The sequence below is a fragment of the Gymnoscopelus microlampas genome (assembly GCF_963454915.1).
Source record: "Gymnoscopelus microlampas genome assembly, chromosome: 5".
NCBI lineage: Eukaryota > Metazoa > Chordata > Actinopteri > Myctophiformes > Myctophidae > Gymnoscopelus > Gymnoscopelus microlampas.
This window is the reverse complement of record NC_139942.1, coordinates 30,708,229-30,724,299: the sequence shown is the minus strand read 5'-3', so window position 1 is coordinate 30,724,299 and position 16,071 is coordinate 30,708,229. Positions and strand designations below refer to the sequence as shown.

Genomic DNA, 16,071 nt, shown 5'->3' with positions numbered 1-16,071 from the left:
AATAATGGTTTAACTGGTTACACAGATGCGTTCCCGGTCTTAATGGGTTAAATGAACTATACATCATTGCTGTTGAGTGGAAACCTCGAATGTCCAAAAACGGTACTTCATTGGTTCAATATTCATAAAACCCACACACCTGACCACTTTCACTTTCATTTATTTATATATATATTTCCAAAATTAGAGGATCTACAAGCTCACAACGTGTTGCAATGCAGCGTGTTGTGAGCTTGTAGATTCGCTATTTTCGCTACTTTTGTGGGACACTGTTAGTATGACGAAGTAGATCATTAATTTACAAGGTTTCTGCCCGACAACAACGATATGTAATATTTTGTGAAATGTGTGTGTGTGTGTGTTTGTGTGTCCTCTAGCCGAATTGAACATCTGAAGTCTCAGAATGACCTGCTGACCATCACTCTGGAGGAGTGTAAGGGCAACGCTGAGAGGATGAGCATGCTGGTGGGAAAATATGAGTCTAACGCTACTGCTCTCAGACTGGCACTGCAGTACAGGTACAGTATAGTACTACACACACACACACACACACACACACACACAAAGGATGTCAGGGAAGAAGTTACAGTACATGAATTGCATAACGTTGCTGTCAGGCAGAAACCTTGTACTATATGTCCATATCTTTTTCTTTTTTTTTTATCATATATCAGTGCTATTGGTCACCCTTTATTCCAGTCTGCAGGTTTTACAAATGTTTAACCAATGAACCAATGAAAAGTATTACGAGCTTGTGACTAAATCTCATAATTCCATTGGATCAATTGGAACCCTGTTTCTTTGGGACATACAGGGTTTCTCCCTGACAGCAGCAGGGGGATACATTCTGCAAGGAGCAGCAAGAAAGGGAAAAAAGATACTGTGCAGTTGAAGGAGGTGACCGCTAGAGATTGGGACAGCGAATTAGTTTTTGTGTTTTCAGTCTTGTCATGCGTTTAGCTGATTACAAATACAACATCTGGTCATATGAAAATTATACTCTACAGTGTGTCCTTTCAATTTGCAAGCATGGACATGATGTTTTTGCCAGAATATTAATGAGGTTATTTATGTTGGAGTTAGTTACATCAAAGTTGGGCATAAACCTACAGTATAACATTCATTGTTATACTGTAGGTTTAAGCCAACGTGGTTAACACATTAGCTGCCAAAGACGTATATATACGTCTTTTAATTATCAGCTGTTGTCTGCCAAAGACGTATATATACGTCTTTGGAAAAAAGGGAAAAAAAAAAATTTTTTTTCAAAAAAAAAATTTTTTTTTTTTTTTTGCATTTTTTTATAATTTCAACCCTTGTCGAATTATGAACAGATTAGGAGCTAAAAATGTTCGAAGATTTGCTGCTCCATTCACTTCAATGTTAAAATTCAAACGGACAAACAATTCACTTTGTTTTTTGGTTTAAAACTACTGCTTTTGAGCTATATTGAAACATCAACCAAACATGTCAACGAGGTCAAAATGACCTCGTTGACATTTGTGAAACCACACCTGAATCTCATCTGTGATTAGAAACCATCTGGGGATCAATCATACTGGAGGAAAAAAATCTGTGGCTACGCGAACAGGTACCAAAAACATGGCAAAACCCTGGCAGGCAACAGCTAAAAATCTGAAAAAACTCTGGCAGGCAATGTGTTAAGTGAGGTGCTTTGTCCAATTATAATGATGGAAATGTCTGGCCAGAACCATTGAGTGTTTGAACAATGAAAAGATAAATGATACGTTCACTTGCCAACATTCCCACAACAATACAGGATTCTGACTCGATTTAAAATATTCTACGTTCCAACCCATAAATCATGGATGTGTCACCTACTATATATTTTTTCAACTGAGTTGGCTAATGGGCAGAAATATCTTTAAAGCGCATATACAGCGCATATGCAGTTAAACCCCTCTTCAAATTCTTTCTCTTAGCTTGTATAGATGAACCCTTATTAGCATATCATTAGCATTTCATCTAAGCAGTGTGCTTGCCACGGGCCTCTGCTTTTTTATGTGATGGTGGTACCTGATGAGGTATGTCCCTAACCAAGCCTACAGTCAGGATTTTAATTAGATGAACAGATCCAGTCTGCATAAAGTGTAGGACTCTGCCTGTCTGTCTAACATTTAGGCGCATTTAAAATACATGTTTGTGTGGGTTATTATTTTATCTTTACTGTGTGTGTGTACATGGTATACATATATACGTAAATGTATATCCGCGTATGTATGTACCGTAATTTTCGCACTATAAGCCGCACCTGAATATAAGCCGCAGCAGCTAAATTGAATGATTTGTACATATATAAGCCGCACTGGACTATAAGCCGCGGGTGTAAAATCCCTAGATTTAGGAGGTCCCCTAGTGGCCGTTAGCTATAAAAATCCATAGATAAGCCGCACCGTTAGATAAGCCGCAGGGTCGAAAAATTGGAAAAAAGTCGCGGCTTATAGTCCGAAATTTACGGTATACTAGAAGTTCGGGCCGCGTATATACATTTATTATCCCTTTCAGAAATTGGTATGGATGAGTTTAGTGCTGCCATGGGAGAGTGCATGCAGCTTTACTTGTAGGCATGAGAATCTGCAAAGCACTGCAAATACTGTCTGAAGGATGCTGTCTGAACCATTTCTGTTCTGCAACCCTATTTCCTGTGTATATGTGTTTTTTTATCTGACGTGTGTGTGTGTGTGTGTGTGTGTCTTCCAGTGAGCAGTGCATCGAGGCTTATGAACTGCTGTTGGCTTTGGCAGAGAGTGAGCAGAATCTGGTCCTGGGACAGTTCAGAGCAGCTGGAGTAGGCTCCGTAGGTAAAGAAACACTTTGTTCTTACGTATCCTATATTAACATTGCCTAGAGGGAGGGTTGGTGGACCGATGGTGGACGCCACAAACGTAACATCTGGACTTGCGAGGCGCCCCGTTGCTCCGATCTGCACCAAACTTGGCACAAACGATGTCCAGGGGTCTGCCATGCGAATAGGCACACCGGCTCTGCCAGGGCCCCACAGGGGGCCATAACAGGCGCACTGTTGCCCCGATCCGCACCAAACTTGGCACCAAACACTGTTCAGGGGTCTGGCATGAGAATAGTCATACCAAAAAAAACGAAACAAATTGCAAACATCCAGTATGGGGCACTGCAGCAGTGTTACAGCAGTGTTTAACACTTCAAATGGCCATAACTCGGTGACCATTGCTCTGATCAGCACAATATAGGACTAGATTTGAAGGCCGCCTGAAAATCTAGTACATATACCACTCCATTTCAGTTAACGCTTTTAGTTAAGTTATACTTCATTGATTCCAGTGGAAATGTTTGTCCTCTGCATTTGCCCCATCCTAACTAGTGCAGTAGGTGCAGTGGGCAGCCATGGAGCAGTGCCCGGGGACCACGCAGCTCTAGCCCTGAGGCAGGAGTATGTCCTTAATTTATCTTTGTGTGGTAGGAAACCCACATTAACAGGGAACATGTAAAGACCACACAGAAATACCCTAATTGGGTGCAAACCCAGTAGCCTGGAAACCAGACGAATCTGCCTGTGCAAAAAAAAAAAGCCCATGGCAGATTAGTCTAGACTCGGTTGTGATTGGATTTCGGGAGCCCAATCAGGGCCCAGTATGCAAATATGGGGCAGGTTTATCACCAGAGGCATTTTTCTTATCCGCCCCTTGGAAATGCAGGTTCCACACAGAGATTCCAGACTAATATCTACGCATTGATATTGGTCTGGCCATGCCAGACTACAAACCCAGGGCCGCCTTCTGTGAGGCAACAGTGCTAACTAGGGCTGAGATATATGGACAAAATCAAATATCACAATATTTTCGGGCAAATACCTCAGTATCGATATTTATTGGGACTATAACATTGTGACGATAATATAATAAAAACAAAAAGTTAAATTCATATAATAATTACCAGCGTTATGTTGGTTGTGTGTAGACTCAGGTGGATAAATACAGTTCTATACAGTGGCACCGACGAGGTGGATAAGCACATCGACAGAGACACTACAGAGAAAGGAAAATGCTAAGAAACATACAGTAGGAGAGCTGGTGGAAAAGTGATACAAATATGCAGTAAGATGGCTTTCCTTGTCTCTGGGACAAGGTCACAGCTTCCACTGATCCAGAGGTTTATCTTTGATGATCTATTTCTCTTCAGAGACACTCGCTTGGCCATGCTTTTATCATGGGATCTTTCTAAATTGGCTGTTCACTGTTTGTTGGCTAACCACAATATGTTTTTTGTCGTTAATTGAATCAATGAAATGAGTCTCTGTGAGATGTTTCAATAATGGTGAAAAAAGGACAGAAATTTACAAATGGTGCTATAGACCTCCTTGTAAGTGAATGGAGTGTGTTCACAACAACATTCTTTGCTTGAGCTAGGCATGAATGGATAAGCTCAATACTACAGCTAATGAGAACAATTCTGAACACAGCTGTCAGCTAGGTGATTGTGTGGCTGGGGAAGCAGCTATTCTTTAGACTACTAGAGGCTGTGGGGGTTATTCATAAAACACAATGGCAACTGCATTCCACTGAGCACAAATCTTTTCTGGTAATGAGAACTGACTGAGTCACGTTGCCACTGGCCCTGTTCTCTGCAGATAGGTGCAAATAATGATATCGTTGCTGTCAGGCACAATCCTTGTATCTCCATATTTCTTACTATTTATCAAATCAATGCCCTACTTCATCATCCTGCAGCGTCACAAAAGTTTCCGGAAATAGCCGATCTACAAGCACACAATGCATTGCGATGCGACACATTGAGAGCTTACAGGTCTGCTATTTTTGGAAGAAAAAATTGATAAGTGAAAGCGAAAGTATGTCTGTGGGTTCGAGGATTAAAGTTCTCGATCGTTATGACTTATTTCAGTCATTTGGCTTCCATAGAGGCCAGGATGTCTTTCTCATGGCTTCTAACCATAGACCGTAAAAGAATATGGACAGCGTCACGCCATTGGTTTCTACAGACCGTGAATGAAGCCTATTTTGCAGTGATTTCAAATCCGTCGTCTTTCTATATCCGGTTGATATCCGGTCCGAACTGTCACACTTCCTATATAGCCTAAATTTACAAGCCGATGCTAGCCCCTTGCTTGTAACTTCAACGCTGCTCTGCACCATTGAAAATGACGAGCCCAAATTAGGGACTCCAGATTGAAAGTAGTTAAGTGTGTGTGTGTGTGTGTGTGTGTGTGTGTGTGTGTGTGTGTGTGTGTGTGTGTGTGTGTGTGTGTGTGTGTACGCGCGTGTGCACAGGAGATCAGTGTGGTGAGGAGAGCACCAGCCAGATACTCAAGAGGGCCCAGGACAGCAGGAAGACGGCAGAGAACGCAGCCAAGGACCTGCTGACGCGTCTAGACGGGAGCTGTGGAGGAGCGGCCTTCACTGTCAGCGGCTGCACTGTCCAGCCCTGGGAGAGTCTGTCCTCCAACAGCCACACCAGGTGAGAGAGAGAGAAGGGGATTCACAGATGGAATAGACCTCTGTAGGGTTACATTCTGGGCTTGTGAAATGGGACATTCTGCATAATGAGTACTTTTACCTTTGGTACTTTAAGTATATTTTGATGCCAATTATTTTGTACTTTTACTCAAGTAAATTTTGAATTCCGGACTTTCACTTGTAATGGAGTATTTCTACATTGTGGTATTGATACTTTTAGTTAAGTACTTTTTACACCACTGAAAATATGTGATATTATGGAAAACAGTTCTCTGAGGTTTCACTATCTCCCATATGGTTGGAAATGTGCAGAGTGCAGAACTGGCCCTTTTTATATATTTTTTTTATCACACGGACGTGCATAACAGCCCAAGGCATACTGTACCTCAGTGTGCATGGATCGATATCGGCATCTCTTCTTTCATGTGCTCAGCAACACCTCCTGATGAGCTCAGTTTGACTCACTGTATGATGGGCAAAATACCAGGAAAAAGAGACATGTACAATAATCCAAATAATTCATCACTAAAATTCAGTGGTAGAACAAGTACTCAAATGTTTTACTTAAGTAAAAGTATCTATACTGCGATGTAGAAGTACTGTTACAATTAAAAGTCCGGAATAAAAAATGTACAAAGAAAATTGAAAATACTCAAGTAAAGTAAAAGTACCTCAAAATTGTACTGAAGTACAGTACTTGAGTACTGTACTTTACACCAATGCTAAAATTAAACTTGTGTACTTTTTATGTATTTATTTCTTTATTTTTACTCTTTACTTTATTATTACTTTCCACCATGAACATCTTTTTGGACTTTTTCTATTTCCCTTATGCAGCTCATTGTGCAGGTTGTATTTTTCACGTTGGTATCCTCGCTCTTCGCTGAACATTATGTAGTTGATTTTCGGCAATGCAAACAGCACATCCTTCCTCAATTATTTGATCAGATATAATCCTAAGTGGTGCAGCAATGGTCCCCACGACGATGCATGTCAGATATTGAGTTTGAGATCCAATATTTGATGTTTCATGGCCTTGTGTTGTGATTTGATAATAAGTACAGTGTATTTAGTCATTGAGGCCTGAGTGGCATACACACACGCATGCGCGCGTGCGCGCGCACACACACACACACACACACACACACACACACACACACACACACACACACACACACACGCACACACACACACACACACAGCTCTGCTAAACACCACAATGACTTTGTAAACCAACTTGTCTTCTCTTCTCGTAGGGTTGTCTTTATATTTAATGCTGCGTGAAGCACTTTGTAACTCTGTTTTAATGAGTGCTATATGAATATTATTGTTGTTCAGTGCCATCATCTGTGTAAATAAAATAAGAAAGAGGCAAAACATTTTAAAATAGCCGATCTACAAACTCACACGAGGCGCTGATTGGATATTTTCACCATATTTATCTGTGGAACCGAGTCAAACAAAAGTGAATGCCTACAATTCCAAGTGCTTGTCAGGGTGGGGGGCTCCCCATTTCAAATATGATAATTTGGGGGGGGGGGGGGGGGGGGAGGTTGAGAAGCACTGATCTATATTTGACAACATGGTTCTTCTCTTCCTTCTCCAGCACCACCAGCTCCACAGCCAGCTCGTGTGACACGGACTTCTCCAAGGAGGACGAGCAGCGGCTGAAGGACTACGTCCAGCAGCTGAAGAACGACCGCGCGGCCGTGAAGCTCACCATGCTGGACCTGGAGAGCGTGCACGTGGACCCGCTCAGCCTGGAGGTCAAGCCCCGCGGAGAGACACACCGCCTGGACCTGGAGAACGCCGTCCTCATGCAGGAGCTGATGGCCATGAAGGTACTGTTGGAGGAATATAGGGGAAAAAAACATAATGTTTTTTTTTTACCATTAAAATCTTGCCCTAAATACTTAATTAATCGCAACGTCCTTCTGACGACCTTGAACGGTCAAAACGTTGTACTACTCCCATTAATATTAGTATTTAGGGAGCTCTTAAGACTGTGTGCGGATTTTGTTCTTTTATGAAGGTAGGAGGAACATAGGGATAAAACAAATTGGTACTAATTCATACACTGTACATACAGAAACATGGGTACTGTACTTATTCATATCATGATACCGAAAGATGATCACCATTGGTTGTTGTGTGAGGTTATCCAACTGAGGGCCAGCAGTGTGTCAGGGGCCTGATACTGAGGACCAGTGGTGTGTCAGGGGCCTGATACTGAGGACCAGTGGTGTGTCAGGGGCCTGATACTGAGGACCAGTGGTGTGTCAGGGGCCTGATACTGAGGACCAGTGGTGTGTCAGGGGCCTGATACTGAGGACCAGTGGTGTGTCAGGGGCCTGATACTGAGGACCAGTGGTGTGTCAGGGGCCTGATACTGAGGACCAGTGGTGGAAGAAGTACTGAACACAATACCACACTGTAGAAATACTCTGTTAAAAGTAAAAGTCCGGTTTTCAAAATGTACTTGAGTAAGAGTACAAAAGTATTGGCATAAAAATATATATTAAAGTACCAAAAGTTAAAGTAGTCCTTATGCAGTATGTTCCATTTCACAAGTTCGTTGTGTATAAAAAACCTTTTGAAAATAGCAGATCAACAAGCTCACAACGCGTCGCAAACCCTATAAAAAATCTTCAATGTAACTAGTAACTCAACTTTTCAAATAATTCTAGTGGAGTAAAAAGTACAATATTTGTCTCAGAAAAAGAACATTGGAAATACTCCAGTAAAGTAAAAAATACCTCAAACTTTTACTAAAGAACAGTACTTGAGTACATGTACTTAGTTACTTTACACCACTGCTGAGGACTGATGCAAGGGCCCAGGTTAGATGGCAAGTGTAACAACGAATGCCACGTGATTACGCTGAAAGGACCACCTGCACCAACATTGCAAAAATAGCTATTCATACCCTGCCTCACCCTCTCCTCTCCTCTCCTCTCCTCTCCTCTCCTCTCCTCTCCTCTCCTCTCCTCTCCTCTCATTCTCCTCTCCTTCTCCAGGAGGAGATGGCGGAGCTGAAGGCTCAACTGTACCTCCTGGAGAAGGAGAAGAAGGCAGTGGAGTTGCGTCTGAGCACGAGGGAGGCGCAGGAGCAGGCCTACCTGGTGCACATTGAGCACCTGAAGGCAGAGGTGGAGGAGCAGCAGGAGCAGCGGAGGCGTTCGCTGGGCTCCACGGGGAGCAGCAGCAAGGACAAGTCCTCTGGAGCCAAGGTGAGCGTTCTTTCTGCACTCAAAACAGTCTGGGTAATTAACCGAAAATATCAAAACCGATGTTAACTCTTAAACTGCCAGAGCATATACAACTAAATAAGGCCCAGACTGCCAGCGATTTTTCGATTTTCTTACCTTTTCAAGTAATCACAGAATATTTATATCCAGTATGATCAATCCCCTGATGGTTGCTAATCACGCAGTGTGCTTCCGAAAAAAATCAAAAAAAAATCATCGAGACCTCCCGTTCGCCTGTTATACGCCGTTAAAAATAGCATGTTTTGGCAAAAATACATCACAAAAAAAAATAACTACACAGGAGCCGAGATATTTATTTTTTTGAGCCCTGGCAGAATTCGACATGTTAACTCGTCCATCGCAGTCAATGAGTTAAGAACCAATAACCGAGTTATAACCGATCAATAGTCAATGCGTTTTTGTTTTAACACATCGGGTGCCAGCATTTTTTCATAACAACTTACCGTGGGTGCCAGCATTCTCCCCAATGACTGCGCTTTGCTGTTTAAAGCTTCCGCGTGCGTTACAAGCAAATCCACGCAAAAAAAGGCATCGATTCATGTTGTGCCATGAGCCTGACTACAGCCTGGAACCATAACATTTCCCTCAGGGGTTACAACGGGGGGGGGAACGCGCATCGCGCATGACCGGTTTTCCCCACAGGAAACAGATTCGGAGATATAGGCGTTTCAAAGTAGGAAATAGACAGGAAGCGGATGGGAAAACAAATTTTGTTTCCGGTGAGCGATCTGGCACTTCCTTCGCAGGATTACAATGGGTGCTCCCAGAGCTGCTCTAGCCCCGCCCGCGCGGAGAAAAACGAAAAAAACAAAAAGACTAAACTCACGGTTCAGACCGTGTTCGGCACCGAAGCGGCGGAAGCGCTACTATGTAAACACACGGTTCAGACCGTGTTCGGCACCCGATGTGTTAAGAAGAAAGATATATTAAAAATATTTTATTTTATAATTAAATCGACTAACTAAATAGTCGATTTAACTAAATAACTAAATCGATTAGTGTGATTAACCACTTAGCCCTGCGTTATACTTTGTTGTACAATGGTGGTGTACAAAAATAGTGAAAATAGCCGATCTACAAGCCTGTAGATCGGCTATTTTCACCACATACATATTTAAATAATAGTTCATTAATCGTAATCAAGGCAAACGTTTTAAATAATCGTAATATTGTTTTGAGGTCATATCGCCCCCGGGCCCCAGCCCTTTATGTAACCTCACCATCTAATAGGAGCCTGGGGCATACAGATGTCATAACTTTACATTTTGAAATAAATACAGTCTTTATTTAGAGCAGCTTTCAAGAACAAACGTACACATTGCTTCACGGTTGCCAGAACAATGGTACAGAACATCTCACAACAGATGATCAACACACTAAAGAACAATAAAACAACAGGGGAGTAAAAAAGCCTGAAGGAAGTTTACAAAAGTGTGTTTTTTTCAAAAGACATATAAAAGAACAGAAGACAGTGATCTGTCTAGCATACAATCTCCTCAGGCAGGTTGTTCCAAACCCTTGAGACCAGTGGTGGAAAAAGTACTCAAATGTTTTACTTAAGTAAAAGTATCAATACTGCAATGTACTGTAGAAGTACTCTGTTACAAGTAAAAGTCCAGAATTCAAAAATGTACTTGAGTAAAAGTACAAAAGTATTGGTATCAAAATGTACTTAAAGTACTAAAAGTACAAAGACATTTGAAAATAGCCAATCTACAAGCTTACAACGCGTCGCGATGCGACGCGTTGTGAGCTTATATTTGCCTCTGAGATGTAGTGGAGTCTAAGTAAAAGTACGGAAAATTGGAAATACTCCAGTAAAGGAAAAATACCTCAAAATTGTTCTTAAGTACAGTACTTGGGTATATGTACCTAGTAACTTTACACCACTGAAGTTTATAAAAGTGTGTTTTTTGAAGACATATAAAAGAACAGAAGACAGTGATCCGGCTAGCATATAATCTCCTCAGGCAGGTTGATCCAAACCCCTGAGACCCTAATGGCAAAGGTGAGGTCACGTTTACTCTTAAGTCTAGACTGCCAGATGGGCCCTGCCTGAGGATTTAACGTTGCGGTCTGCCGCATTGGAGAGCTGCCTTCTGGAACAAAGACACGCATTCACGTTGTTGATGTTGGTGAGGTTCTAATAGCCCATATTAGAATGTTGCAGATGATACGTCACTAAACCAATTATTTGACAACTAAAAATGTCTGATTAATCTTCTGTCATTCAATTATTTGACTACTAAAAATGTCTTTTTAATCTGCCGTCATTCAATTATTTGATTAATTGAATTCTTATCGCATTGCTTCAGTGAGGCTATATTATGTTATTGCAATTTGATGAGATATTCCAGTAAATGGTCTAGCTGGTCGTCAGAGCTCAATTCCAAATTAAATTAAAATGTGTAGTCTATCTTATACACAGTGCACAGTGAACCAAAAATCTATTCACTTCAACACAACATATTGACAGGAGGAATGTAGAACATTCTAACAGGTATTGATTTGATCAAGAAAGTAAAATTCGACTACTATCATAATGGTAGTATATAAAGTGTGTAACACCTCCACCCCTGCAAATGGCTTCATTTTGTATAATGCACCAGTCAATTTATACAAAAATATTTTTAGTATACATTTTGCAGGGTTTGGCTTATCTTCCTATCCTTGTGGGGACATTCGGTCCTCTTAAGGACATACGTGTGACAACACACAGGCGCACACAGGCCACGCAACGGTACATGTGACATCATTCCATTCTGTCACATCCTATGATCAGAGCAATTCATCACAGGAGCCATGCACACATATACGCACAGACGCAAACACATATTAGACACATAACCTTAATGCCATCGTCCACGCCCTGCAAAGGCACTTAGCCAAAGTGTCACTGTCACTATAAAATCAACCATCATCAGCAACCCACCCCCTTTACCTCATTCCATCCATTCTCCTTTTCCCCTCATATCCCCCATTTGGCATATACCAAGCCATCCATCAACATCCCACAGATGGGACATCCTTTAGTCTCAGTCACATTAATGTGACCTAGTCACCATCCATGGAATGGCTTCAAATTGCTCCTTGTCCTTCTGTCTCTCTACCTAGTAGATAGGCCTCAGAAATCATCTTTAGAAGGACAAGAAAACAGGGCGAGTCAATCACACTTAGCTATATGAATAGTGAAAACCAATCACATGTTATTTACAGTATGTTGCTGTGTGACTAAGTGTTAAGTTTATGGGTATGCCTGCTAGCAGTAACATTTTCACATACACTGCTGCCCTCTTGTGGACAAAGTGGGTTTGTGCACGTTTCTTCAGATGGTGGAAACGACTGAATGTGATTTTGGCCATTACATAGCTGCTGCTCAGGCAACACCAGTCACCTGTTAGTGTCTGTCAACACATTTGCTCCGTAAGACGATAGAAGGTCCATGTGGCAATGTAGGAATCAACAAGTAACATACATTTTTCACCTCACAGCCATATTTTGATGTTTTTGTGTCTTCTAGGATGGAGGAGATTCTCCAGCCATCAGCTTGTCAGACTTCAGAACCATGAATGACAGCGACCTGGCTGCAGAATTGACCAATGCACTCAAGCGGTAAGGCTCATTTACTAGTTGCCTAAAATGATTGGCTTTCAAGGAAAACATTTCAGGCATCAGGGTTTCATTTGTATCATTGGTATTCATTAGTAATATATTAGGTATGAAATGATTGCTTTATGTTGTTGTAATGTGTGTTTGCGTTTGTCAGGGAGAAGAAACTAAAGTGTCGTGTGCAGGAACTGGTGGCAGCGCTGGAGAGGCTGACCAAAAGCAGTGAAGTCCGACATCAGCAGAGCGCAGAGTTTGTCAACGACCTCAAGCGGGCCAACAGGTAACCATGGAAAAGTTTATTCTGCATCCATTCTGCATTTGTTTCTGTTGATTGAAATGATCAGTCTGTCACACATTTTAACTTAGTTTGTAATTTATTAGATAGCATAACCTAGGTGACTTAGCACGGTGTATTTCATGCTAATAAGCCTCTTATACAGATGTAATTTATTTTGAAATAACCTGATGTAAGATTCGCTGGCCTCACCACACAGAATTATAGGATAGTAACTAAAGAACCACTTGACGTTTCCTTGTCATTTCACCAAATCAAGAAGCCAAACGAGGATGATTCCCATCCTACTGTAATCATATTTCCAAAACTGCTACCTAGCTAGGAAGCTTCCTTGCAAATGAGACAGAGCAAATGTTGAACAATGTTTTCTTTTTTTCCTGTCTGGGTTTGATGGTTCTGCAGCAACCTGGTAGCAGCCTATGAGAAGGCCAAGAAGAAACACCAGAGCAAGCTAAAGAAGATGGAGGGCCAGATGATGGGCATGGTGGAGCGCCATGACACCCAGGTGCGAATGCTCAAACAGCGCATCGCCCTGTTGGAGGAGGAGAACACACGACCTCACACCAACGAGACGTCGCTATGAGGACACACAGGGGTAGACAGACACACGTCGTCGAGGCCCCGTGGAGAGGACGAAAACAGAGTCTGTCCGCAAGAACAGCAAAATGGAACTTGTGATGGACCTGCGGTTGTTTGACATCCTCGAGGTGTTGAGAGGTTGTTGATGTCGGGATGGTGCTGGGCCAAGACTGTTTGTTAACACGTTTATGAATAATATCCCAGCTCTTTAGATGGGGCGAGGAACACAAAGAGAGGCTTTTCCAAGTGCATTCGCTCCCCCAGTGGGTTCACCGAGCCTCTTTGTGCCGACAAGTCTTGCAGAAAGCACGAAAGAAACAAAACTGTCCCCTTCATTTCTGTCCTCATGTTCTTACCTCTGGTTGGGTTTTGCGACTCCAGAGCCATTCCCATGGTCATACTCTTGAGTAAAGATAGCGATGTTCCCTTGTGTGCACAGACTGGCAGACAGAGGGGTGCCAGTGTGTCATGGTTTTCTGTCTAGTACAGCGGTCTTCAACAGGGGTCCGGGGACCCCTAGGGGATCCTCAGAGCTACTATAAGGCAAATCTTTGTGTGATAGGATTTATTTTTTACATTAACCACTTGAACCCTAGAATCCCTATTCTGAGGGGATCATTAGCCAAAAATAGCAGATCTACAAGCTTGCGAGGCGTTGTGAGCTTGTAGATCGGTGGGCTTGTAGAGGTTTGGTGGAGGGGGGGAAGAGGAGCGAATCAAGTACTAGTAATTGAAGGTTTAAGTGGTTAAATGTCTGAAATGAACAAAAAAACTAAATTTACACAACTCTGATGATAGTCAATGAAGCTATCTATGAAATCTATGAAAAAGTTAAATCTGCAACACAATTGTAAACAATGTAGTGGGGGGGGGGGGGTCTCTCTCAGTTAAGGGGTCCTTGGCCTGAAAAACGTTGAAGACCCCTGGCCTAGTAGAACATCCAGGGACTACTTTAGACCCCGTGACACATGGAGAATGCCATGAACTGTGAGAGATCACACCTCTCCGTGTGCAGTACGTAGGAATCCCACAGTGAGGCTGTCTTATCTGTCTGTGTGATTGAATACAAGGTCTTTCCCTCCTTCCTGTGGTCCTACTGTGTGGATGATGGACACAGTGTGCATTCACTGTGTACAACGACGCAAGCTGAAGTGAAGACGAGAGAAGGATGGCATTTCAACAGACTATACTATACAATACTGAACCACAAATACAAATTGTGTAATTTTTATATTTTTTAAGAGCACTATTATACGATTTGGTATCCTCTTCTACGGGCTATTTTACCAGAGTCTAACACAGTTTACGCTACAGTGTCACTAATTTAGCTTTGATATGCCTTTTATTGTCTTAAGGTTGGACAAATTATTATGTTATATCGGTGTAATTTTACTGCCTGTTGAAGTTAAATTCACTCTTAAGGCTGACCATCATGATTGCCAGTCCCTGAACAGTCCTGCATAAATGGAACACGTTAAGTTTAGTGGGCAGTGTCCCTTATATTTGAGAACGTCACAACAGCGTGGTCATGTTCTGGACCATTTTGTAGGGTTGCACAATTCATTAAAAACATATATAGTTGCTGTCGGGTGGAAACCAAAACTGTTACTTTTCAGGATCCAAATAAAAGAAATGCCAGATCTACAAGCTCAGCTTTGAGCTTGTAGATCAGCAATTTTTGCTACTTGTTTGTGACACTGTAGTATGAGGCATTCATTTACAAAAAAAGTGAAAATATGAAGAAAAGAGGTTTCTGCCCAACAGCAACGTACTGAAATGAAAAAAGAGAAAAAAGTTCCTAAGTAATTTGGCATCACAAAGTCTCAGGCTTTTACAAATCAAGCTCCACGCATAAAAGAAGAGTTTCATTTCAAATGATATCTGAGATTGCAACATTTTTGCACACAAAGAGAACTTTTGTTAAAAAGGTTTTGTTCACATTTTACCATTCATGTACACACTCTGAACTAAAGCTCATCAAAAGAAACGGATTTGTTACATATTAAGATCTCAAGCTAAATCTAAGTTATGTCATACGACTCATACCTTGTTTTGACTAAGATTTGCCTGTACCTATACTGTACCTCACGATTCCTGGTAAGGGTCCATTTGTTTCCATTTGTACGTTCTCAGAGTTCTGTACCTGTAAGGGTCCATTTGGTTCCTAACTATCAATCATTCAGCTGGGGACCCTGGAAGCCCTTCAAGGACCCCTGGGAGTCCTCGAACCCCATGTTGAGAACCAGTGACATAGACTCTTTCATGCTTCACAGTGCCCCTGCTGGACATTAACACAATACCACCCAATATACAGTATATATACTGTACACACACACACACACACACACACACACACACACACACACACACACACACACACACGCAATCAGGAGGTTTTACAACAATTTTTCAGGGAATATTGACCTGATCTGAGCATCAGATCTCCTCAACCAATGGAGGCGCTGATTCTCTCTCTCTCTCTCTCTCTCTCTCTCTCTCTCTCTCTCTCTCTCTCTCTCTTTCTCTTTCTCTTTCTCTTTCTCTCTCTCTCTCTCTCTCTCTCTCTCTCACACACACAAAATTTCACTACACTGTACATACATTGCCTGGATTGTATCTTAACGTTTTACTGGAAAATAAATGCCAGCAGTAGTCTCCTCTCCTAGGGATGGGGAAATGGTACCAGACTGTATTTACCTGTAAGATCCGGATAATTATCCTGTTCATTTAACCCCAGCACCGTATTCTGGGGAAAACATTTGCAGAAAATAGCAGATCTACAAGCTCACAACACAAACAGAAACATCATAGAGCCCTGAGGGACTCTGGTAAACCAAATATGGGGTTT

At 42.0% G+C, this 16,071-nt stretch overlaps 1 protein-coding gene across 4 annotated transcripts in view; it reads left to right on the top strand.

Moving 5' to 3' along the window:
- The window catches only part of mcc (MCC regulator of WNT signaling pathway), a 66,753-nt gene extending 50,937 nt beyond the window's left edge, over nt 1-15,816 (top strand). For 3 of the 4 annotated variants that reach the window (XM_084058246.1, XM_084058247.1, XM_084058248.1), the window contains 8 exons: nt 378-518; nt 2,722-2,822; nt 5,286-5,472; nt 7,078-7,312; nt 8,489-8,701; nt 12,261-12,352; nt 12,507-12,629; nt 13,047-15,816. In XM_084058246.1, coding sequence (XP_083914372.1) covers nt 378-518; nt 2,722-2,822; nt 5,286-5,472; nt 7,078-7,312; nt 8,489-8,701; nt 12,261-12,352; nt 12,507-12,629; nt 13,047-13,227 — 1,273 coding nt within the window. In that variant the 3' untranslated portion in view covers nt 13,228-15,816. The remainder of the gene's footprint in view (nt 1-377; nt 519-2,721; nt 2,823-5,285; nt 5,473-7,077; nt 7,313-8,488; nt 8,702-12,260; nt 12,353-12,506; nt 12,630-13,046) is intronic. The other variant, XR_014600836.1, reaches the window with a different exon arrangement.
- Nucleotides 15,817-16,071: the final 255 nt, after the last annotated feature.